Below are 24,619 nucleotides of genomic sequence, written 5' to 3' on the forward strand. Positions count from 1 at the left end.
ACTTCCCTTAAGCTTTCAAAGCTTAAATGATTCATATGAAAACTTCCCTTAAGCTTTCAAAGCTTAAATGATTCATATGAAAACTTCCCTTAAGCTTTCAAAGCTTAAATGATTCATATGAAAACTTCCCTTAAGCTTTCAAAGCTTAAATGATTCATATGAAAACTTCCCTTAAGCTTTCAAAGCTTAAATGATTCATATGAAAACTTCCCTTAAGCTTTCAAAACTTAAATGATTCCTATGAAAACCATAAACTGGATGAGACTCATCAGGTTATCTCATACCTCGAAAAACGCACTAGCAAGACTTCAGGTCTTAACCATCTGCTTCGTCGAAATCCATCATTAGATAAATATAAGACCAGCCATTCCCGGCCATTATCAATGAAATGAAAGTTTAATCCGATAATTTTCCTCATTAGTTATAAGTACATCAACGTCTGCAACAGATTCATGCGCACCGTAAATACATACCCAGCAAATAACTCAAACGGTTTAATTTAAGAAAATAATTCTTGTTCCCAAACAGCGTGAAAGATTCATAAGGTAATCTGGTTCAGATTCCTGGTTACACGTCCCGCCAGTGGTTCTGCAGAGGTCCACATTATGTCATACGATGTCTTTTCAATGGTCGTCTGGTTCCATTGTTTATCCAAAGCTCGAGGTGTGAAAGGAGAGACACTTTCCCACTAAAGGTAAGAACGCCATGCCAGTCAGATGACTGGATGTCCAATCTTGAACACCTCAGACTCACAACAATATACGTATATGCAGAACTTTCCCTTCACCGTAAAGCGATACAGCCACAATCACAACTGGACATTATTTATAAACGGTGAGCACTTTCTTTTCATACATCCTCAGACAGAGGATGTTTCTTGGCGCTACCACGCTGACGCGGAAACAGCGATTATGTACAATACAAAATTATATATATATATATATATATATATATATATATATATATATATATATATTTTTTTTTTTTTTTTTCTTTTTTTTTTGGCTTTGTCGCTGTCTCCCGCGTTTGCAAGGTAGCGCAAGGAAACAGACGAAAGAAATGGCCCAACCCACCCCCATACACATGCCTTGATTCAATCCACTGACAGCACGTCAACCCCGGTATACCACATCGCTCCAATTCACTCCATTCCCTGCCCTCCTTTCACCCTCCTGCATGTTCAGGCCCCGATCACACAAAATCTTTTTCACTCCATCTTTCCACCTCCAATTTCGGTCTCCCTCCTCTCCTCGTTCCCTCCACCCTCGACACACACATCCTCCCGGTCAACCCCTCCTCACTCACTCCCCCCATGTGACCAAACCATTTCAAAACACCCTCTTCTGCTCTCTCAACCACGCTCCCCCCATTTCCACACACCTCTCCCACCTCCACGCTACTCACTCGATATATATATATATATATATATATATATATATATATATATATATATATATATATATATATATATATACGAACAAAGTGCACATGAACGCGCTTTCATAGAACATACAAACCTCCAACAGCCAAGATCGAACCCGGGACCCCTGTGCAACAGGCGGGAGCGCTACCGCTACGCTATATATATATATATATATATATATATATATATATATATATATATATATATATATATATATATATATATTCCTGGGGATAAGGGAGAAAGAAGACTTCCCACGTATTCCCTGCGTGTCGTACAAGGCGACTAAAAGGGGAGGGAGCGGGGGAAAGGAAATCCTCCCCTCTCTTTTTTAATTTTCCAAAAGGAGGAACAGAGAAGGGGGCCAAGTGAGGATTTCCCCTTAAAGGCTCAGTCCTCTGTTCTTAGCGCTACCTCGCCAACGCTGGAGATGGGTGAAGGCATGTACAGAACATCAGATTGGAGAAGAGCAGTGTGGTTTCAGAAGTGGTAGAGGATGTGTGGATCAGGTGTTTGCTTTGAAGAATGTATGTGAGAAATACTCAGAAAAGCAAATGGATTTGTATGTAGCATTTATGGATCTGGAGAAGGCATATGATAGAGTTGATAGAGATGCTCTGTGGAAGGTACTAAGAATATATGGTGTGGGAGGCAAGTTGTTAGAAGCAGTGAAAAGTTTTTATCGAGGATGTAAGGCATGTGTACATGTAGGAAGAGAGGAAAGTGATTGGTTCTCAGTGAATGTACGTTTGCGGCAGGGGTGTGTGATGTCTCCATGGTTGTTTAATTTGTTTATGGATAGGGTTGTTAGGGAGGTGAATGCAAGAGTTTTGGAAAGAGGGGCAAGTATGAAGTCTGTTGGGGATGAGAGAGCTTGGGAAGCGAGTCAGTTGTTGTTCGCTGATGATACAGTGCTGGTGGCTGATTCATGTGAGAAACTGCAGAAGCTGGTGACCGAGTCTGGTAAAGTGTGTGAAAGAAGAAAGTTAAGAGTAAATGTGAATAAGAGCAAGGTTATTAGGTACAGTAGGGTTGAGGGTCAAGTCAATTGGGAGGTACGTTTGAATGGAGAAAAACTGGAGGAAGTGAAGCGTTTTAGATATCTGGGAGTGGAATTGGCAGCGGATGGAACCATGGAAGCGGAAGCGAATCATAGGGTGGGGGAGGGGGCGAAAATCCTGGGAGCCTTGAAGAATGTGTGGAAGTCGAGAACATTATCTCGGAAAGCAAAAATGGGTATGTTTGAGGGAATAGTGATTCCAACAATGTTGTATGGTTGCGAGGTGTGGGCTATGGATAGAGTTGTGCGCAGGAGGGTGGATGTGCCGGAAATGAGATGTTTGAGGACAATGTGTGGTGTGAGGTGGTTTGATCGAGTAAGTAATGTAAGGGTAAGAGAGATGTGTGGAAATAAAAAGAGCGTGGTTGAGAGCACAGAAAAGGGTGTTTTGAAATGGTTTGGGCACATGGAGAGAATGAGTGAGGAAAGATTGACCAAGAGGATATATGTGTCGGAGGTGGAGGGAACGAGAAGTGGGAGACCAAATTGGAGGTGGAAAGATGGAGTGAAAAAGATTTTGAGTGATCGGGGCCTGAACATGCAGGAGGGTGAAAGGTCGGCAAGGAATAGAGTGAATTGGATCGATGTGGTATACCGGGGTTGACGTGCTGTCAGTGGAGTGAATCAGGGTATGTGAAGCGTCTGGGGTAAACCATGGAAAGTTGTGTGGGGCCTGGATGTGGAAAGGGAGCTGTGGTTTCAGGCATTATTGCATGACAGCTAGAGACTGAGTGTGAACGAATGGGGCCTTTGTTGTCTTTTTCTGGCACTACCTCGCACACATGAGGGGGGAGGGGGATGGTATTCCATGTGTGGCGAGGTGGCGATGGGAATGAATAAAGGCAGACAGTGTGAATTGTGTGCATGGGTATATATGTATGTGTCTGTGTGTATATATATGTGTACACTGATGTGTATAGGTATGTATATTTGCGTGTGTGGATGTGTATGTATATACATGTGTATGGGGGTGGGTTGGGCCATTTCTTTCGTCTGTTTCCTTGCGCTACCCCACAAACGCAGGGAGACAGCGACAAAGCAAAATACATAAATATATATATATATATATATACATACATATATATATATATACACGCTACGTTCATTATAACTAAGAGCACATAAAACATACGAGAAAAAAGCATCATTATTGCAAACATGATTATCAGATTGCCTCTGTAATGATATACTTTAATGAAAGGTGGACGGCTGTATTTAGTTTGATTTTTTAGTTTTAAAATATTTATTGTCTAGATATACATAGACAAAGCATTTCAGCGAGAGTGCACATGAAGGGTACGGTACATGGCTAAGGGGTAGGCGGAAGCCTGTATATAGAATACAGTGGGTACAATACATCATGGGTGTAGGGTACATGGCTAGGAGGTAGGTGGAGGCCAGTATAGATTGTACAGTGGGTACAATACATCATGGGTGAAGGGTACATGGCTAGGGGGTAGGTGGAGGCCAGTATAGAACGTACAGTGGGTACAATACATCATGGGTGAAGGGTACATGGCTAGGAGGTAGGCAGAGGCCAGTATAGAACATACAGTGGGTACATCATGGGTGAAGGGCACATGGCTAGGAGGTAGGTGGAGGCCAGTATAGTGCGTAGTGGGTACAATACATCATGGGTGAAGGTTACATGGCTAGGGGGTAGGTGAAGGCCACTATAGAACATACAGTGGGTACACTACATCGATACAGAAGCATGACACTGGCATTTCGCTCTTATCGATTTTAATTATAAAGTTATTTCACCTAGGTAACTTTCATCACAGGAAGCTTTTGCCCTTAAGCGCAAATTTACCACAATTCACATAAGGCTGTTTTGCTTCATTACCCAAAAATACTGGAGAAAACCAATTACAGTTCTTAAGAGATACTTTCCTATGACTTATCCTATGACTATCACTTACACTATCAAATTGCAAAAGCATTTGGCAGGTGCAATTAAAACTACAGTATGATTTAAGTCCGAGTCATTTTGTCTAATTCAAACCATCTTAGGTCACTGTTAAGTTCAGCCAAAGGAATAAAAAAAGAATTCAAACTGCACCAGACCACAGAGTCCTTATCAAGCCTGTGTGTGATAATGGAAGAGATCAGAAACTTACAGATTAACGAGGTAAGCTATAAACATTTCAAGTAGAAAATGAACAAACAATGTTTCATGGTTTACTCCAAATTCCTCAACATTTCCTGTTATATGCTGCAAATTGTATGAAGTTTCCCATTTCTTTTGTAATAACAGATGATTTCTGTCACCAGGGTATATTTATGAATATCAAGATTAAGCTGGAGAATGTCATGAGTAAATCTTCCTTTTAGTTTAAGGTATCTTGACTACAGCATCATTATTATTGTTCTCTTCTGTCAACAAAATGTTTGCTTTTGTTTCAATTTTGATAAATCAGGCCCGAAATAATAATAATCAAAGGATGTAATTCAAAGTAATTTTCACTTGTTTATTTCCACATCTGTAACTAAATATGTGTTTCTACAGGATGATGATGGCTAATTATCATAACTAGTAACGCTAACACTTGCTCATGTTCTGTGATCCACAACATCTTGCAAAAGAAATATCAAGTTACACCCAGCCAACACATACACACCCAAGCACTTCCTCACCTTAATTCTAGTTTGTCACATAATCCTACGTCTCTCTGTCTGTATTCAAGCCCAGGAGCATCACTAGTCAACATGTTCATTCTCTTGTCAATGTCCACAATCCCAGATGGTGACAATCATTAGTCTCATCTGCACAAGAAACTAAACATTAATGCCACTTGTAATCTCATTAGTACAAAAATATTCGCTCACACTCAGTCTCTAGCTGTCATGTGTAATGATCAAGAGTTGAAGAGATATGAAATGGTTTGGAAACAAAGGAAGAGTGAGGGGAGATTGACCAATTTGGAGACAGGCAGACAAAGCAGAACCATGGAAAAGTCAGCTGAGCCTGGTTGCAAATAAGGGTCTGTGGTTTCAATACATTGTACACAAAAGGTAGAGAATGGATGTGAACAACTGGGCCATTTTCTTTGTCCATTATTGTTGCTACTTTGCTAATGTAGGAAACAGCGAACAAGCATTAAAAAAAAAAAGAGAGAAACAGTTTTGAACACAAATATATCATTGAAAATTGTATTCTCATCTACCAATATATAGTTATGCAAATAGTGTATTCTCATCAGATAATTCACACAGTCCTCTCCTCAACATTTGTAATCCCATTTGTATCTTCATCCATCAGTATTTACAACATCTAACAACAAAGTCTCACTTATTGACACCTGTCTCATCCCTCTAAGCAAACAGTTTCTGAATATGATACTTCTATGTCAATATACAAAGGCAACCACTTAACAAGTTAAATACTGTAGCACTTTAGAATTGCATAACAGATGTATGGGAGGAGCTTCTTACTCTGTCATGAAGGAACATCTTACACTCACTAGGCAGTTCAGGTATTTCATTTCAGAATATTATGATGGCTTAAGCCACTAATCAATAAAACTTCTGCTTGCAACTCATTATTTTGTTGCAGTATGCAATAACTTTGGATACAATTCTCCTGCAGCACATATTGTTGCATGGATGTAGAAATGAACCAAGATTTCATCTGCGAGTGCTCCTACCTAAAGGTGCAATATCCATACACGCCTGATTTCACATTTAGCAAAATATGCATGTCTTTTTATCAAATCTCATGAGTTGTATTTGTCAACCTTATAGATTGAGAACTTAAATACCTTTCTTTAATTCCAAATGAAAATATCACCAAACTAATAATACAGAGAAGAGCATTCTATTTAATGTACTGATTCTTTCTAAAAGAATCACTGGATACAGACACTGAGGAGTCTTTTATAGGATAGCAATGTCATGTAGAATACATGGGGGATTATAAGCAGGTCTGAAAATCCATCTATATTTCTGATGCTTGTTCCCTTTGAGAACTCCCTCAAGGAGGTGGCCACAGCAAAAGCATCTCCATAACTGGTGAACTACACTAGAGTACATGAAAATGTACAAGGAAATGATAGATGGATGTGCTGAAAATCTTGATTAAGGCTACAGATATTTCAGATGGTAGAAGAATGCAAGGGGATCCAGTGCAATAACAATATTTTGTGTGAAAGTCACACGGACCCCTTGGTCTCGACTAACAAATCAACAAAGCGTAAACTGAAAAAGGAAAAAAGCTCTTTCAAAGATTTATAAGTTCATATTTCCCTTTAACTTGCTAGACATATGTTGTTGATGTAAAAATGGAGGTTGAGTGATGTTATGGAAGTTGTCTACCTGATTCATCCCACTGTACTGAGAACGGAGTAATGATAAATTTTCTAAAAAAACAGTTTATACTTTTCCCTAAGACTTATAAAAGGCCTTAAGTGCTTTTTCCCAAAGTTAATGCATCTAAACAGTAGAAGATAATGAATATACTAATTAAATGTGACATTCAGTTTTAGCTTGAAGAAATATTTTAAACCAAAAAAGTCCACTTGAAAATGGACTAAGGGCAACAGTAGCTAAGAAGTTATGTAGCAATCTTTTTGGAAAGAGGTTGCATATCTCAATCATCTTATGTTTGAGGCAGGTGCCATGTGCTGCATCAAGAGGGCAATGCTTGATACAAAGCCACTTACTTACAACAGAGTACATACGGTAGAGTGAGGTCTTATGCTTAGGTAGAGGTTCTGAGGCATAATCAGGACAGAAAAAAAGTGAAAGCAGATAGGAGTGATGCCCTATTTCCCTAGCCTTTTCCTTTAGTTATATTTCCATGATCAAAATGCTTATCATTCCACATTCTAAAAAGTAAGCTAAGGATGTGCAACAGAAGAACATCATAAATTCATACATTATTATAAAAATAAGCAAAACAGAGCTAAAACTGGGGTACAGAGGAGCTCATCCTGGTTACACCTCTATCACTGTACACTTGATATGGAATAATTTCAAAGCCTTTTTTGTCTTTTCCTGGCACTACCTCTCTTGGAGAGAGAGAGAGAGGGGGGGGGGTCATGTGTAGCGGGATGGTGACAGGAATGGATGAAGGCAGTAAGTGTGAATATGCACCTGTGTATATATGTCTGTGTATGTATGTATATGTTGAAATGTATATGTGCATGGATGAGCATTTATGTATATATATATATATATATTTTTTTTTTTTTTTTTGCTGTCTCCCGCGTTTGCGAGGTAGCGCAAGGAAACAGACAAAAGAAATGGCCCAACCCACCCCCATACACATGTATATACATACGTCCACACATGCAAATATACATACCTACACAGCTTTCCATGGTTTACCCCAGACGCTTCACATGCCTTGATTCAATCCACTGACAGCACGTCAACCCCTGGTATACCACATCGCTCCAATTCACTCTATTCCTTGCCCTCCTTTCACCCTCCTGCATGTTCAGGCCCCGATCACACAAAATCTTTTTCACTCCATCTTTCCACCTCCAATTTGGTATCCCTCTTCTCCTCGTTCCCTCCACCTCCGACACATATATCCTCTTGGTCAATCTTTCCTCACTCATTCTCTCCATGTGACCAAACCATTTCAAAACACCCTCTTCTGCTCTCTCAACCACGCTCTTTTTATTTCCACACATCTCTCTTACCCTTACGTTACTTACTCGATCAAACCACCTCACACCACACATTGTCCTCAAACATCTCATTTCCAGCACATCCATCCTCCTGCGCACAACTCTATCCATAGTCCACGCCTCGCAACCATACAACATTGTTGGAACCACTATTCCTTCAAACATACCCATTTTTGCTTTCCGAGATAATGTTCTCGACTTCCACACATTCTTCAAGGCCCCCAGAATTTTCGCCCCCTCCCCCACCCTATGATCCACTTCCGCTTCCATGGTTCCATCCGCTGCCAGATCCACTCCCAGATATCTAAAACACTTCACTTCCTCCAGTTTTTCTCCATTCAAACTCACCTCCCAATTGACTTGACCCTCAACCCTACTGTACCTAATAACCTTGCTCTTATTCACATTTACTCTTAACTTTCTTCTTTCACACACTTTACCAAACTCAGTCACCAGCTTCTGCAGTTTCTCACATGAATCAGCCACCAGCGCTGTATCATCAGCGAACAACAACTGACTCACTTCCCAAGCTCTCTCATCCACAACAGACTTCATACTTACCCCTCTTTCCAGAACTCTTGCATTCACCTCCCTAACAACCCCATCCATAAACAAATTAAACAACCATGGAGACATCACACACCCTTGCCGCAAACCTACATTCACTGAGAACCAATCACTTTCCTCTCTTCCTACACGTACACATGCCTTACATCCTCGATAAAAACTTTTTACTGCTTCTAACAACTTGCCTCCCACACCATATATTCTTAATACCTTCCACAGAGCATCTATATCAACTCTATCATATGCCTTCTCCAGATCCATAAATGCTACATACAAGTCCATTTGCTTTTCTAAGTATTTCTCACATACATTCTTCAAAGCAAACACCTGATCCACACATCCTCTACCACTTCTGAAACCACACTGCTCTTCCCCAATCTGATGCTCTGTACATGCCTTCACCCTCTCAATCAATACCCTCCCATATAATTTACCAGGAATACTCAACAAACTTATACCTCTGTATATATATGTATATATATGTATACATACATAGACATGTACATATATACACATGTACATATTCATACTTGCTGCCTTCATCCATTTCCATTGCCACTCCACCACACATATTCTTTTATGTATATTCGCCATTTCCCGCGTTAGCGAGGTAGCGTTAAGAAAAGAGGAAAGAGTCTAAAGGGAAAATCCTCACTTAGCCCCCTTCTCTGTTCCTTCTTTTGGGAAAGTGAAAATGGGAGGGGAGGATTTCCAGCCCCCTGCTCCCTCCCCTTTTAGTCGCCTTTTATATATATAAGCACTCTCAAATTTCAGGAATAATGTAGAGCTCTAAGACTAGTTTGGCCATCCAACTGTATACAAACAATTTAGATTTTTTGTCTGGTTAGAATTTTAGGTCATACGTCACTCTTCAATCCAAAAATAAAATGTACATACATCAAATACAAATATCACTTGCATAGAGCCAACAGTAATGTGTAACTAACAACTCAGCCAGACCTTTCATACACAACACTACATATATAAAAGAACATTGCTACGTACCTAGAAATTAAAGTTTGTAAGTCTTACACTGCAATTTTCTATGAATACTTGAATGGTATTATTTGGTATATGGGTATCCATAGGATATTTGCAAACCTCAAAAAATTATCAGCCTAAACTACACAAAGTGAAGCAATACTGTTCTAATTTCTCATACATCTTCAAGTGTATTTGCAGTTTCATAATGAAAACCAAAGTCTTACATGAAATATGTAATACTGTATCATTTCTGGGCTAATGTAGCTACAACTTAACTGATAAGATATGAACATCACAGTCAATGGTGCTTCTCTCATCAAATGAAGTTATCTAAATACACTATATTGTACATGAATGACATCCTCTGTAATTCCAATGTTCCTCCCAGCATCCAAAAGGGCTGCAACAAGATCCTGTTAAACAATTTTCCCATCTATGAGGGAAGATTATCAGTTTGACTGGTGCCTTGCGTGGGGTACTCAATTGGTGATGAGGAAGGCACTGACTGGAAGCTGGGAGAGGGCATCGTTCATCACTTTCTGTACCAGTTCATTTAACCTGACGGTTACTTCAGGTTTCACATCCTGTAGGATCTCCCTCCCGTGATCATTTAGGAAAACGTTCATTGTTTCCTCTGAAAAATACATCAAAAGCATGAAATAATATCTAAACCTTAGCATGTTTATAAGCTAAAAAAAAAAAATATACAAATACACAAATGAATAAAAAACTACTTGAAAATACACAAGAATGGTTATGGATATGGCATATCAGGACAAATGACCACTCCAAACGCCACTGTGAAATAAGTTTACAAAAGGCCTAAAGGCAACAGCCAATAACATAAAGGAACACATGCACAAACAGTTCAGAATTTTAAAGAGGGCAATAAGAGACAAAGAGACTAACCAAGAATTTTATCGCCATTGAAGAGGTTGTTAAGATGGATCTTCATGTTGGCAATGGTGAAGTCAACATTAGTTTGGGACACTCTGAGTTGCTGTACACCTGCTGGGTTGGTCATGATGTTCATCTGGCTTGTGCCTGTTGCTTCCACACCCACTGCAATATAAAAAAGTTGTGATTAAAGAATTCTAACCCTGGCTTCCTTGCGTGTCACAGAAGTCATGTAAAAGTGGAGGGAGCGTGAACTGGACCCCCCCTCTCTCTCTCTCTCTCTCTCTCCACTTCTGACACATATATTCTTTTAATCAGTCCGTTTCACTCATCCTCTACATTTGTCCAACCTATTTCAGCACACCCTGTTTAGCTGTCTCAATCATTCTGAGCAAACTACCACACCCGTCTCTCACACTATCATTCCTTACACATTCAACCCTTCTCACACATGTAATCCTCAATTATTTTATTTCCAAATCACCCAAACTATTCAATCTTTTGTATTTAGTGCACCGACTCATACCCATACAGCACTGTCAGAAGTATTCTAACATCAAACATACCCATCTATATCCTCACAGAGTGTCATCTCTTTCCACACACTCTATAATCCACCTAGGACATTTACCCCTTTCCCCCATCCTATGGTTCACTTAAGCTCCAACAGTTTCATACACTACTAAATCCACTCCCACATACCTAAAACACTTCACTTCCTTCAGGTTCTTTCCATTCTAACTCAAACCAACCTGTCCCTCCCCACAGCTACGGCTCAGTTTTACTTATATTCACATTAAATTATCAGCTTCCTCCTAAAATCAGAAACCTGCTTCTGCATTTCCTTAACTACATCTGATACCAGAGCTGCATCATCTGCAAATAGCAGCAGTCTTGAATCGTAGGTTCTAATCCAAGCATACTGTACACTTCCTTCCTTCACCACCCCATCCATAAACTCATTGAACAGCCATGGTGACATCATGCATTACTGTGAACAACAAAAACAATATTACTACTAATAATAATAACAATAATAATTCATTTATCAACAATGGTGTTGTGTGTTCGTGTGTCTATCCGTCTATCTTTCTGAGCAATTACCCACTTGTACTGGACAGAGAGAGAGTTTTATACTCCTAGGGCCCTATGTCTTAAGCATTCTATATCATCATACAACTCATTATCATACAACTGCATTAATATGTCTTCACTAATTTCATTCCATTCCATTCATCCACCAAACTTATGCTATAAAAGTACTTTATAAATCGTTTTTAAGAAATTCCATGTTTAATTTTCTGTCATGTCTTCAGACTGTCCCATCCCTATGTCTCAAACAACTGATCACTGTCAACAGCATCATTTTGGTTTGAATATTTGAAGGTTGCAATTATGTCGCCTTTCAATCTTCTCTCTTCCAAGTCGGGAAACGTTAAGGTCTTTCTTTGAAACTCAGCTCTCTTAATTCTGGTACCATCTTTGCTGACCTCCTTCGGACCTTTTCTATTACCTGTTTGTTCTTATTTAAGTGCTTGCTCTTTTTTAAGTGAGGTGACCAAACCTGAGAACCACATTCTTGTTTTGGCTTTATGTAGGATATGAAAAGCTTGCCAAATGTTTCCTTATCAATATATTTTAAAGCTTGACTAAAGTATTCATGTAATATGGGCCCCTGACTAGAGTTTACGGACTATGCTGACTCTCAATTCCTTGTCACCCAGAGAACCTTGAAGCTTATTTCCTACCCTATAATAATTATACTGAGGCCTTCTTCCACCTTGTCCCATCCTCATTACTTTACATATGCTTGGGTTGAACTTCTTCACCCATGGAGCAGACCAGCTTTGCAGTCTGACTGCGTCCCCTTATAAGTTGATAGGAATCCTCCTCACTTCCCTTATGACCTTTGTGTCATCTGCAGACATGTCCATCTGTAAACATGTATAAGTAGGAGTACATACCTTCATGGGTCAAGAAGAGTGACAATACCAGAACAGAACCCTGTGGAACACCATTGGTCACCTTGATCCTTCTGGTCAAGACCCCTCTAGCATGCATCCTTTGTTCCCTTCCAGTGAATTAATATTCTAACCATCGAAGGACTTTCCCCCAGCTTGTTAATGAGCTTCCCATGTGGTACAGTCAAATCATTTCTAGCAGTCCAGAGACAAACAACCCATTCATCTTTCCTCTAAGACAAAGCTCACCTTCTTGTAGAAATCCAAGATTTGTTACATGTTACGTTTCCCTATTACTTTAAGTCTCATTTAGATCATTTTTCCAAATCAAACATCTGATCCACACATCCTTACCTCTCCCGAAGTTACATTGATCCTCTCACGTCAGACGTTTTCTGCATACCACTACCTTCTTAATCCCCACCTCTTCATACACATTTATTATATCTTTTTAATTCTAACATTCAACTTTTGTCCTTGCCTTTATAAAAGGGTATCATTCATGTATTCTGCCAGTCCTAAGGCAAATCGCCTAAGACCATACCGCTAAATAGCCAGACTAACTAACCAACAACACCCTGGTGCTGTATCAAACTTTATCGTAAGCGAGGCTTTTACCACCGCCTCTCTTTTCACCAAACCAGTCACCAGAACTCTCACTCCACATGCCACCTCATCTCAACATACGACATCTGCCACTCTGTCATCGTGTTTCTCATCATTTTGAAACTTACGTTCCACACATGTAACACAATATCCTGGTCACAACATAACAAAAGCCAAACCCTACAAGTTTAAATGTAGTTTAGTATTACGAAAACCAATAAGGGAGAATTTTACGTGATAAAGGCATAATTCTCTTGAGAACAAATTCTATTGCTGTAATTGTGAAAATGAAAAATGACACGATTCAATAATTAATCAGTTCATAGCTTTTTGTTACATTTTCTCGGTGGGTATGTACATTGTTAGAGCAATATCTCGAACAGCAAGCTGGAGATATGTTATCTCTTCTTTGGTTTTACTCTGATAAAGAAAGATTGTTCGGAAACAAAAATGGAAGTGTAATATTTCTCAATATCTCTTTACTGTCATGTTGTTTACACAGAGTTGTCTTCACTGTAAAGCACAGGGTAACTACCACACACACTTGAACACTATTCTTGCAATGTCCGACCGTTTATAAAGAATAAATACCAAAGACAGTAAGATAATCTCTTACTTCGACAGTTACAATACTGTCTTATAAACTCTGCATCCCATCTGGATGTCCCTTTCCGTACCAATGAGTGAGAAACACTAATGTAACACTCGACTGTCCTTCAAATACCTTACATCATTTCTTTTCCTCCTTTCCTCTACCACTTCCGTCTGTTCCCTTCCCAGTCACTCTCTTTTGTTCTCTTGTTCTTTTTATACTATTCAACATCTAGAGTCTTAAAGTTTACTCTCTCACTATCACTCACGGGTACTGAGTTTCATCTACTGCACCTCTCTCTTAACTCCCTACTGTCTTTTCTACCTCTTCCTTTCTTTCGAGTTCCAGATCTAAGAACTACTTCCATATAACACATATTACTATACCTTCAACCACAACAACTGGTACCTAAACATACTTTAACCTCACCATCCACACATCCTTCTATGCTCCTAGGACAATGAACTTGATTGGATAAGACTAAAATCATCAATACAGAATAATGCTAGAGGAAAAGTTGCATTTCTAGTCCGGGATTTCCATGAAAGATGATGTTTTCAATACATAATTTGTTCCAACACTCCTTTTTCAACACTGTCACTAACAGGGATCCGTTCAACACCCACGTAATCTTACCGTGATGAAAGCTGTGTTCCATGCAATTCAACGACTCCCAGAAGCATGAGCAAATTGTGAACGTCGTGGATAAGACAACAAACAGGCAATCAACACCAAGAGAGACTTACTGAAATCGGCCCAGAAGGTGCCTGACCCTGAGATCGGCAGGAGGATGATGTTTCCATGCAAGTTGTAGTCTCCTGCAACGTACAGTCGTGGCACGCTCAGACCCACCGTCAGCTGCTGGCGCTCCGGGTCAGCGCTGTGGACACATGGACTCTTAGTGATGGAGAGGGCATGAGAGGAGGGGAGGGAAGGGTGCTAGGAATGAGTGGCCAGGCCAGGAGAGGAGGGGAGGGGAGGGTGCCAAGGATGACGGGCTATAAAGGAGGGGAAGGGAGCTAGAACTGAGGGGGCCATGATGAGAGGGGTGGGTGTCTGTACTATGAGGATATAATGGAAGGTGGTATGTTAGAAGCACCTGTGGGTTGCTGGAGTACAACAGGAGTATCGGGAAAGAAGCTGAGCAAAAATGAGGAAGACACAGGAGTGGTGGAGGTAAAAATTGAGGATGGAACAGGTAAACACTGTCACCCAGCAAATACTGCTAGGTCTACACCCACAAAATCCCCCTCCCCTCAGTCTCTCATTCTCATGTGCTCAACCACAACTCCCGGAAAAGCCATCCCGAACAGTATACACTGCCACACACTTGTCTCGCTACCCTACACTGCCACACACTTGTCTCGCTACCCTACACTGCCACACACTTGTCTCGCTACCCTACACTGCCACACACTTGTCTCGCTACCCTACACTGCCACACACTTGTCTCGCTACCCTACACTGCCACACACTTGTCTCGCTACCCTACACTGCCACACACTTGTCTCGCTACCCTACACTGCCACACACTTGTCTCACTACCCTACACTGCCACACACTTGTCTCACTACCCTACACTGCCACACTTTTGTCTCGCTACCCTACACTGCCACACACTTGTCTCGCTACCCTACACTGCCACACACTTGTCTCGCTATCCTACACTGCCACACACTTGTCTCGCTACCCCACACTGCCACACACTTGTCTCGCTACCCTACACTGCCACACACTTGTCTCGCTATCCTACACTGCCACACACTTGTCTCGCTACCCTACACTGCCACACACTTGTCTCGCTACCCTACACTGCCACACACTTGTCTCGCTACCCTACACTGCCACACACTTGTCTCGCTACCCTACACTGCCACACACTTGTCTCGCTACCCTACACTGCCACACACTTGTCTCGCTACCCTACACTGCCACACACACGTCTCGCTACCCTACACTGCCACACACTTGTCTCGCTACCCTACACTGCCACACACTTGTCTCGCTACCCTACACTGCCACACACTTGTCTCACTACCCTACACTGCCACACACTTGTCTCACTACCCTACACTGCCACACACTTGTCTCGCTATCCCACACTGCCACATACTTGTCTCGCTACCCTACACTGCCACACTTGTCTCTATCCTACACTACCACACTCATGTTGAAGACCAACAACCAACACCACACCACACATACACCAATATAAGACAATGGTGTTTAATTCTTCACTTATATACAACATTATTCACACACAAGCTCTGCCACCCCCGTAATGATAAATAACAATAAAACAAACTTTAGTATCCATATCTCACTATCAAATCGACAATCATGGTAAACATCGACTCTCTATAAGCACACGGCATACAAAGGTGAACTCGCTCAGCTCACGAGAGATGGGCGGGCTGCACAGGCCTGACAGGGACGACTCACTTGATGAAGCGAGTAGTGAAGTTGGAGAGCCCAGTCACCTTGACCTGGGAGAAGACCGACTCCACCTTGACGCCTGTGTCTCCCTGGCTGAAGACGATCCTCTGGATGTGCATGGGTTCCAGGGGTGGCAGGTTCAGCTCGCGGATCCCTGGGGAAAAGAACGTTGTAATCATCCAGTTCCTCCTTGGCATGAAATACTCGAGGTAACGCCCTACAATACCTACCAGCGGCTGTAAATGTATATCCTCGACCAACGACACAATGGCCGGTAGTGTACGATATATAAGGACAATATCGTATTATATTTGAACAACTGATGTACGACAGTTAAGCCTACATGAGACATACTAGTCCGTGTATAAGTACAATATACACGTATTAAGTACAATATACATGCAGGAAGTACAATATACACGTATTAAGTACAATATACATGCAGGAAGTACAATATACACGTATTAAGTACAATATACATGCAGGAAGTACAATGCTATAATTTTCCCCGACATAACATTGTGAGGAAAGTGAATAATAATCATCTAGTGAAGCTTGATAACATACCAGCCGCAACAAATACATGAAAATATAAACACAAAACGACTGTTAGTGACGATGAAACTACAGATAGTTTAAAGATCAAATACAATAATAAACATCAACATTGACCATTTAGGAGACTAGTGAGGACACTAGACCTACGTGCCAAACTCTAGCCTCCCGCGCAGCGTCATGCGCACCATGAATGGCAACCCACCTGTCTTGAGGTACGGCCGGAGGTCCTCCAACGTCTGCTGCAGGCACGAGTTGAGCTGCACATTGTCGTCCACCCGACACTTGCGTAGCTGCGAGGCTGTGGACGGAGAGGACATGGGTCACTACAAGAGTAACGGAGAGGACATGGGTCACTACAAGAGAAACGGAGAAGACAGGGAGGGCTTGTAGGTGATGCAAGGAATGGAAAACTGTGTGCGTGATATGCGAGTCTGAGAATCATGATCTTATATTTGGAGAGGATGCAAGGTACTGGGAGGGCGACGGACGGAGAGAGATGGTGGAAGGAAGGAAGGAAGATGTAGACAGAGGAACAGCAGGACAGAGTTAGACGTAATAATGACGTGAGAACAGTTATTAACAAGCAACACAATAATCATGAAACAAGTAAGTTTACAAACAAATGATCAGACTTGTAAGCTTATGTGGTCAACAGGATGGTACCATTTCCTCGTCGGGAGAACGTGATCTTCCTTGTATGATGTAACTATAATGACACGAGAACATTCTACTTGCCACAGTAATGTTGAACATTTAAAGAAAAGGATTAGAACAAAATAAACATTACAAACATACAAGATCTCACGACACAAAGTTCTGGTTAACAATGGAAATATAGAATATATATATATATATATATATATATATATATATATATATATATATATATATATATATATATATATATATTTCATTGTATCCCCTAATGATGTGATTATTACACGAAAATGCACTTGGGAACTTATCATCTTTCATTTCCCCGTGGACTCACATATATATATATATATATATATATATATATATATATATATATATATATATATATATATATATATATATATATATATATATATATATTTTTATACTTTGTCGCTGTCTCCCGCGTTTGCGAGGTAGCGCAAGGAAACAGACGAAAGAAATGGCCCCCCCCCCCCATACACATGTACATACACACGTCCACACACGCAAATATACATACCTACACAGCTTTCCATAGTTTACCCCAGACGCTTCACATGCCTTGATTCAATCCACTGACAGCACGTCAACCCCTGTATACCACATCGCTCCAATTCACTCTATTCCTTGCCCTCCTTTCACCTTCCTGCATGTTCAGGCCCCGATCACACAAAATCTTTTTCACTCCATCTTTCCACCTCCAATTTGGTCTCCCTCTTCTCCTCGTTCCCTCCACCTCCGACACATATATCCTCTTGGTCAATCTTTCCTCACTCATTCTCTCCATGTGCCCAAACCATTTCAAAACACCCTCTTCTGCTCTCTCAACCACGCTCTTTTTATTTCCACACATCTCTCTTACCCTTACGTTACTTACTCGATCAAACCACCTCACACCACACATTTTCCTCAAACATCTCATTTCCAGCACATCCATCCTCCTGCGCACATCTCTATCCATAGCCCACGCCTCGCAACCATACAACATTGCTGGAACCACTATTCCTTCAAACATACCCATTTTTGCTTTCCGAGATAATGTTCTCGACTTATATATATATATATATATATATATATATATATATATATATATATATATATATATATATATATATATATATATTCCGGAAGAAATTGCCCCAATCCAAACATTTTCAAAGTCGATGTCTCACTTGTACGTCAGTACTTTATCTTGTCTCCTCTGGCCTTGATGACCATCTGCTGACACAGAACTGGCAAGGTTCCTGAAGTATCCTCGGACCATGTGATGGGTCCGGAGGGTCTTGATCTCCTGGATGATGTGAGACATTGATGACGTGTTTCAGGAAGCCTGATCGTGCGTTCTGAGCTCCCAGTGATCCTGGCAACCTCACGCGCGTCCACATTTTCTTGTTTCCAAGCGAGAATTCGGGTTTTCTCCTCCTAAGGAAAGTAAGAGCCAAACATCTTCAAGTACAGGTGGAAGACACTAAGCGCCCAGAAGCTACAAATTCCCAAAATCAACTGCCATCCAGGTGGAGTCGAACAACTGGACAGGAGTAAGCAACACACACACACACACACCAGCGCAGGGCGATATGCTGGAAACAGTCAAGTCTGACGACGAAAAAATATGAATAAACCAATAAAACAAGAGGTGGTGGTACCGAGCCACCGCGGATCCAGAGGAGTGAACTTTGCCTGAAGCAGTTTGTTCCGTGGAGGGTGGGCAGGTACGTGGCAAGGTCGGTAGCCGAGGCTGGCGTAATGGCTGGACAGACCATCAGGATCCGACGCAGGTCTGCCTCACAGGACCATCAGGGACGTCGCAGGGTAAAGGTAAACCAGGTCCTGACACCCTGATCACTTCCCGCTGTCAGCTGTTGCTCCCCTTGAGGAGGAAGAGGAGGGGGTCGTCCTAAACCTTCCAGGGTCAAACTGCCCAAGGTGGAAGCCTTCGACCTTGAGACGAAGATTTCCTGGCTCACCTCACCAGTAGACCGCACTTTGTGCTGGTTTACATCGCACTTTGTGCTGGTTTACATAGTACTTTGTGCTGGTTTACATCGCACTTTGTGCTGGTTTACATCGCACTTTGTACTGGTTTACATCGCACTTTGTGCTGGTTTACATCGCACTTTGTGCTGGTTTACATCGCACTTTGTGCTGGTTTACATCGCACTTTGTGCTGGTTTACATCGCACTTTGTGCTGGTTTACATCGCACTTTGTGCTGGTTTACGTCGCACTTTGTGCTGGTTTACGTCGCACTTTGTGTTGGTTTACATCGCAATTTGTGCTGGTTTACACGAGAATTAAGAAGAAACAATAAATGTTATGGATTCTGGTAACTATTAAAAAAAAATGGTTGTAGTTTAAGCAATCTTTAAAACATCTTGAAAGACTGCGAAAATGTAAATTCTTATCATGATCTAAGATAATGTAAAGTTAGCAAGATCAATCTGTAGCTCTCTCACTCCCATCTTGCCTACTGTGTCGGTAATCGCGTCAAGCGAACGGAACCGAACCGAAGCTAACCCAACAGTAAGCATAACCGACCAACGCGCACTCCAGCCGAGGCGTTGATGGTAACACGACCAGGCTGGTCTGTACACTGTGGTGGGGTGGGTGGGCGGGCGGGAGTTTTTGTGTTGACGGAAGCAAGCTACGTCGGCTGGTGACGTAAGTCTGCCGCTATAAACTCAACCCCGAACACCAGCAAGTTCGCCTTCCCTCAGACGCCACATCCAGATACGGTCGCTCCTTTGAACTTATGGATGCGCACAGTGGGGTCAAACCTCGCACTACACGCTGTCATAACGATCTATGTATTGAACCATTTTGATTCGCAAGATTTTAGAACGAGACGCACTTGGTAATGAAATAACGTATGCACAGGCGTCTGGTGAAGCCCAGCACCTCCGTTATGATGCATACTACGTAAACAACAACAATACAGAGAAGATATCGACGTGTGACACTTCGACTGAACCATTTCTGTGGGAGCTGCGCCTCTTGGTCGGCCGCTCAGCCCGTGTGTGGAGCAGACCCAACTCTCTCAGCAAAAGTACCTTTCCAAACAGGTCTCAGTTTCGTCCAAGAATATCTTGTGTTAACGCTGGGCGTATACGAAGTAATACCTCAAGAGTCAGATGGAAGTTATGACTGTCACTTGGTTAGATATGAGCGACAAAGATTTCCTCGCTCAATACTCAATCCCTGGGTTCACTCAGTTTAACAGGGAAAGGGCAAACAAAGTTGGCGATGGTGTCCTGCACTTTGCTAAAACTCGTTCATATCCCGTAGTACAATATGTTATTGCCGCTGAGAAGGTCGCGTTTATTTTTGCGGAAATTAAAGGTAAACTGCGTAGGAAAATATCAGTACGATAAGTTCAGAGGCTTCCAGCACAGACACTAGAGGTAGAGCAGAGGTTTTATGATCAGTTAGCAAACATTTGTCATCAACAAGATACTATCCTAGAATCCCAAAGCAGCAGCTGCAGGAGTGGGCTTTACCTAAATTGGCTCGATAATGATCTAATCTAACTAGTTGAGAAACCTACTCGCAACCATAACATCTTAGATTTAGTTCCAAGTACAAATGAGGTCTTCGTTAATAATGTTGAAGTTGGGGGAAAGTCTGGTACAAATGATCACTTCTGAGGACGCTTTGAGCACTTCATGTAATGTTGGTCAATATGGCAGTCGCCGAAAAAAAAAATAACCAATTTGAAACGTGAAAATTTCAATGATCGTCGCATTGGTCGTGACAGGCAAACCTGGAATGGTATGGTCAATGATAATGACATGAACGTAGTTTGGAAAAGCTCCAGTAAAACTTTCATAGCACGAGAGGGAGTACAAGTGCCAGTGCGTAGTAAACGGTCGATTTCTAAACAAAACCATCGCGATGGATCGGCGAAACAAAAAGTGGACGTTTTCAAAGAAAGTAGCTCAAACTCAGAGAATCCAATAACCAAAATGGAAGAGCAAGATATGTAAATATGCGGAGAAAGAGTAAAAGTTATTCGACAAAGTAAACGTTAATATGAAGCGTATATTGCAAGACAATCATTACCCAGTCAATAGGTCCATTAATTACGGAAAACAGCGACTTTGTTCAAGACAACGAAGCCAAGGCAAAAATATTACATTTTTTTGCAACTGTATTAACGATCGAAGACACTGCCTATGTCCAGAATCCAGTGACACAGATAAGAGAAGGGAACGTTATTCAACAAACTGACAAAAAAGCCGATCATACTTCAAGCATTACACGGAATGAAAGTAAATAAAACGGCAGACCCTGATAAGCTTTATCCAAGAATAACGAAAGAGGCGAAAAATGAGATAGTTATAACTTGACTGCCCTTTTTCAATGTTAGTCGCTACACGAAAAGTTACAGACGAAAGGAAGTTTACCAATGTAAGGCCGATATTAAAAAAAGATAACGAGTCACTGCCCGGAAATTACTGTCGTAGTAGCTTTAAGTCTGTAGTTACAAAACTTATGGAAACCATTACTCAAGATAAAACTATAAAGCATTTAGAGGACCACCACTTAATAAACAATTCTCAACATGGTTATCTGACAAATCTGCTTGATTTCTCATATAATCAATATGTATAACGAAGGTAAATCAGATGTTATCTATCTGGATTTTCAAAAACCTTTCAATATGGTTCAGCATCAAAAGTTACTACCTAAAATTAAGGCACATAGTATTGATGAGGTTGTACTTCAGTGGACAGGACACCGATTGACTGGCCGTAAACAGATTTGTGATTGATGATAGTCAAGCCTCAGACTGGTTAGAGGTAATAAGTGGAGTGCCACAAGGATCAGTCCTGGGACCGGTTCTCTCACATATATAAATGATACAGATAATGTCATGCATCACAAGATATCAAAATTTGCTGGTGAAACAAAGCTGGGATATGAATCAACAACTGAACTTGAACATCTACAAAACTGACAGACTAATTGTTGGCAAATGAATTTTAATATTGAGAGCAAAGTTAGCAAAAACGTAAAAACAAACAGTAGTATGAATTCTGTTGAACTGCAAAAAGGTTACAGAGACAAAAAAAAAGACTTAGGCGTAATAATCTCAGATGACCTAAAACCAAGTAAGCAGTACACAAAAGCTGTGGAAATAGCGAACAAAAATTATTGTATTCATAGGCAGGATCTAAGTCCAGGGAAGTCAACCTTACTATTTATAGTCCATTGGTTCGTCCACATCTTCAATACTGTGTTCAAAGTCAGTCACTACCTAAAAAAAAAAAAAAAAGGCACAATAAGGCGAGTGTACCGCCTAGAGCTACCAAGATGACCCCTGGACTGAGACACAAGACCTACGTGAGCAGATAACAAACCTGGCCACATTGCTCACAAGATTAGCAAAGGCTTTGATAATCTTGATCCATCAAGTCCATTATAACTTAATTCGTCTCACTCGCAGTAATGGATACAAACTCGCAGGCAAACATTTTACCCCAAACGAGGCGAAGTTCCTCGTCTTGAACAGGACTGTTAACACAAGGAACGATCTGCCAGCTAGAGTGGCTGAGAGCAATACTGTAGATACGTTTCAGAATGACTGGGTCAACAAGTCACTCCATACGCGAGTCAGTTGTTATTAAACGTATTCCTCGACGCTGCAGGAGGGCAGCTCTGCAACCTTGTGAATGACCTGCCACTCGCTGGCAAAGTCGCCACTGCTGATATCAACGATTGTAGCCCGCAGAGTGGCCAGTGACTCACCACAGCCAGCAGGAGTGACACAGCCAGCAGAAGTCGCCACTGCTAATGTGGATGACTGAGGTAGGCAGAGAGAGAGAGAGAGAGAGAGAGAGAGAGAGAGAGAGAGAGAGAGAGAGAGAGAGAGAGAGAGAGAGAGAGAGAGGAAATGTCGCAACGGATGAAGGTGGAAGCCGGTAACACGTCGTACCTTCATATCCATCCCAAACCACGACGGGCTAGCTCGATTGCGTTCAGCAGGCACGACCAAGCTCCCGCGCGTACTGTAGGCTTCACCGACCTCGACGATGAGGAAAGAAAATATCTAATTTGAAGTCAGTGACTCGGGGAAACGATAAGTATAGACAACGGTACTGATCTAATTCATATATTGCGAGACGATGCTGCGGAACCTGACGAACCGAACGAATCTCATTTGTCGTGAACCAAGACGAATGAAAAAGATTTTACGACGTGTACACACCTCTGCATTAGACGTGCACACACACCTCTGCGGTAGACGTGTACACACCTCTGCAATAGACGTGTACACACACCTCTGCAGTAGACGTGTACACACACCTCTGCAGTAGACGTGTACACACATCTCTGCAGTAGACGTGTACACACACCTCTGCAGTAGACGTGTACACACACCTCTGCAGTAGACGTGTACACACACCTCTGCAGTAGACGTGCACACACGTCTAAATCTGTAGACGAGCCAAGCGTTACGGGCTGAATATGACCAAATATAACCATATACAGAGGCTATCGTGAGAGGGTAACACGGAACTTACATTATACTGATAACATGTCGCTGTGGAGATGCTAACTTATTTGACAGACAAATTAGTTATTTAAATTCAAGATGTCTAACTGACTCAATGTTTATCATATTTGTAAACATACTGGCGAGAAATCCTGTCTCACGCTTGGCTGACGCGAAGTTAAACTCGGTGACCTTACTTTTCTCACACACACACACACACACACACACACACACACACACATAAAGGAAGTTATTTCATAAACACAATAGGAAATGCACATAAAATTCCTCTCCATCAATTTAGAAAACACGCCTCGAGTAAATATAATGCTACACATGCAGTAACAGACAACGATAAACATTCCTTAAAGTGATATTACTTCGAATCAGATTCTCATAATAGACACGAAGAAAATTATGAGTAACTTCCATTCATATGTGAGGTAAAGTTGTGAGGTATATCCATGCTGCACCTGGTCAAGAATCTTCCTTTTGATTAATCAACACTGTAGCCAACGGCCGCCATCACATCCATCAGATCTACGTCTTATCAAGAGTGGGAGACTACGAGAGCCAGCTGGTGGCAATGTCAAGTCATATCCCAGGCGCCGTTGCCAACCCTGGGGCGGGCAGCGCTCCCACTGAAGCATTTAGAAAGTACAATTTCCTGTACTTGTTTTGTTGACTATAGGATGACGTAAGCTCTCACCCCCGCCGTCCTCCAGT

The 24,619-nt window shown here is 41.5% G+C and overlaps 1 protein-coding gene across 1 annotated transcript in view; it reads right to left on the minus strand.

The window, feature by feature from the left end:
• Positions 1 to 4,940: 4,940 nt before the first annotated feature.
• LOC139765263 (protein takeout-like) overlaps positions 4,941 to 24,619 on the minus strand; it is a 69,136-nt gene continuing 49,457 nt past the window's right edge. The window contains exons 2-6 of the mRNA XM_071692616.1: positions 16,923 to 17,018; positions 16,169 to 16,316; positions 14,473 to 14,606; positions 10,580 to 10,732; positions 4,941 to 10,304 (exon numbers count right to left, since the gene is read on the minus strand). Coding sequence (XP_071548717.1) covers positions 10,150 to 10,304; positions 10,580 to 10,732; positions 14,473 to 14,606; positions 16,169 to 16,316; positions 16,923 to 17,018 — 686 coding nt within the window. The 3' untranslated portion in view covers positions 4,941 to 10,149. The remainder of the gene's footprint in view (positions 10,305 to 10,579; positions 10,733 to 14,472; positions 14,607 to 16,168; positions 16,317 to 16,922; positions 17,019 to 24,619) is intronic.

The sequence above is a fragment of the Panulirus ornatus genome, chromosome 53, assembly GCF_036320965.1.
Source record: "Panulirus ornatus isolate Po-2019 chromosome 53, ASM3632096v1, whole genome shotgun sequence".
Taxonomy (NCBI): Eukaryota; Metazoa; Arthropoda; class Malacostraca; order Decapoda; family Palinuridae; genus Panulirus; species Panulirus ornatus.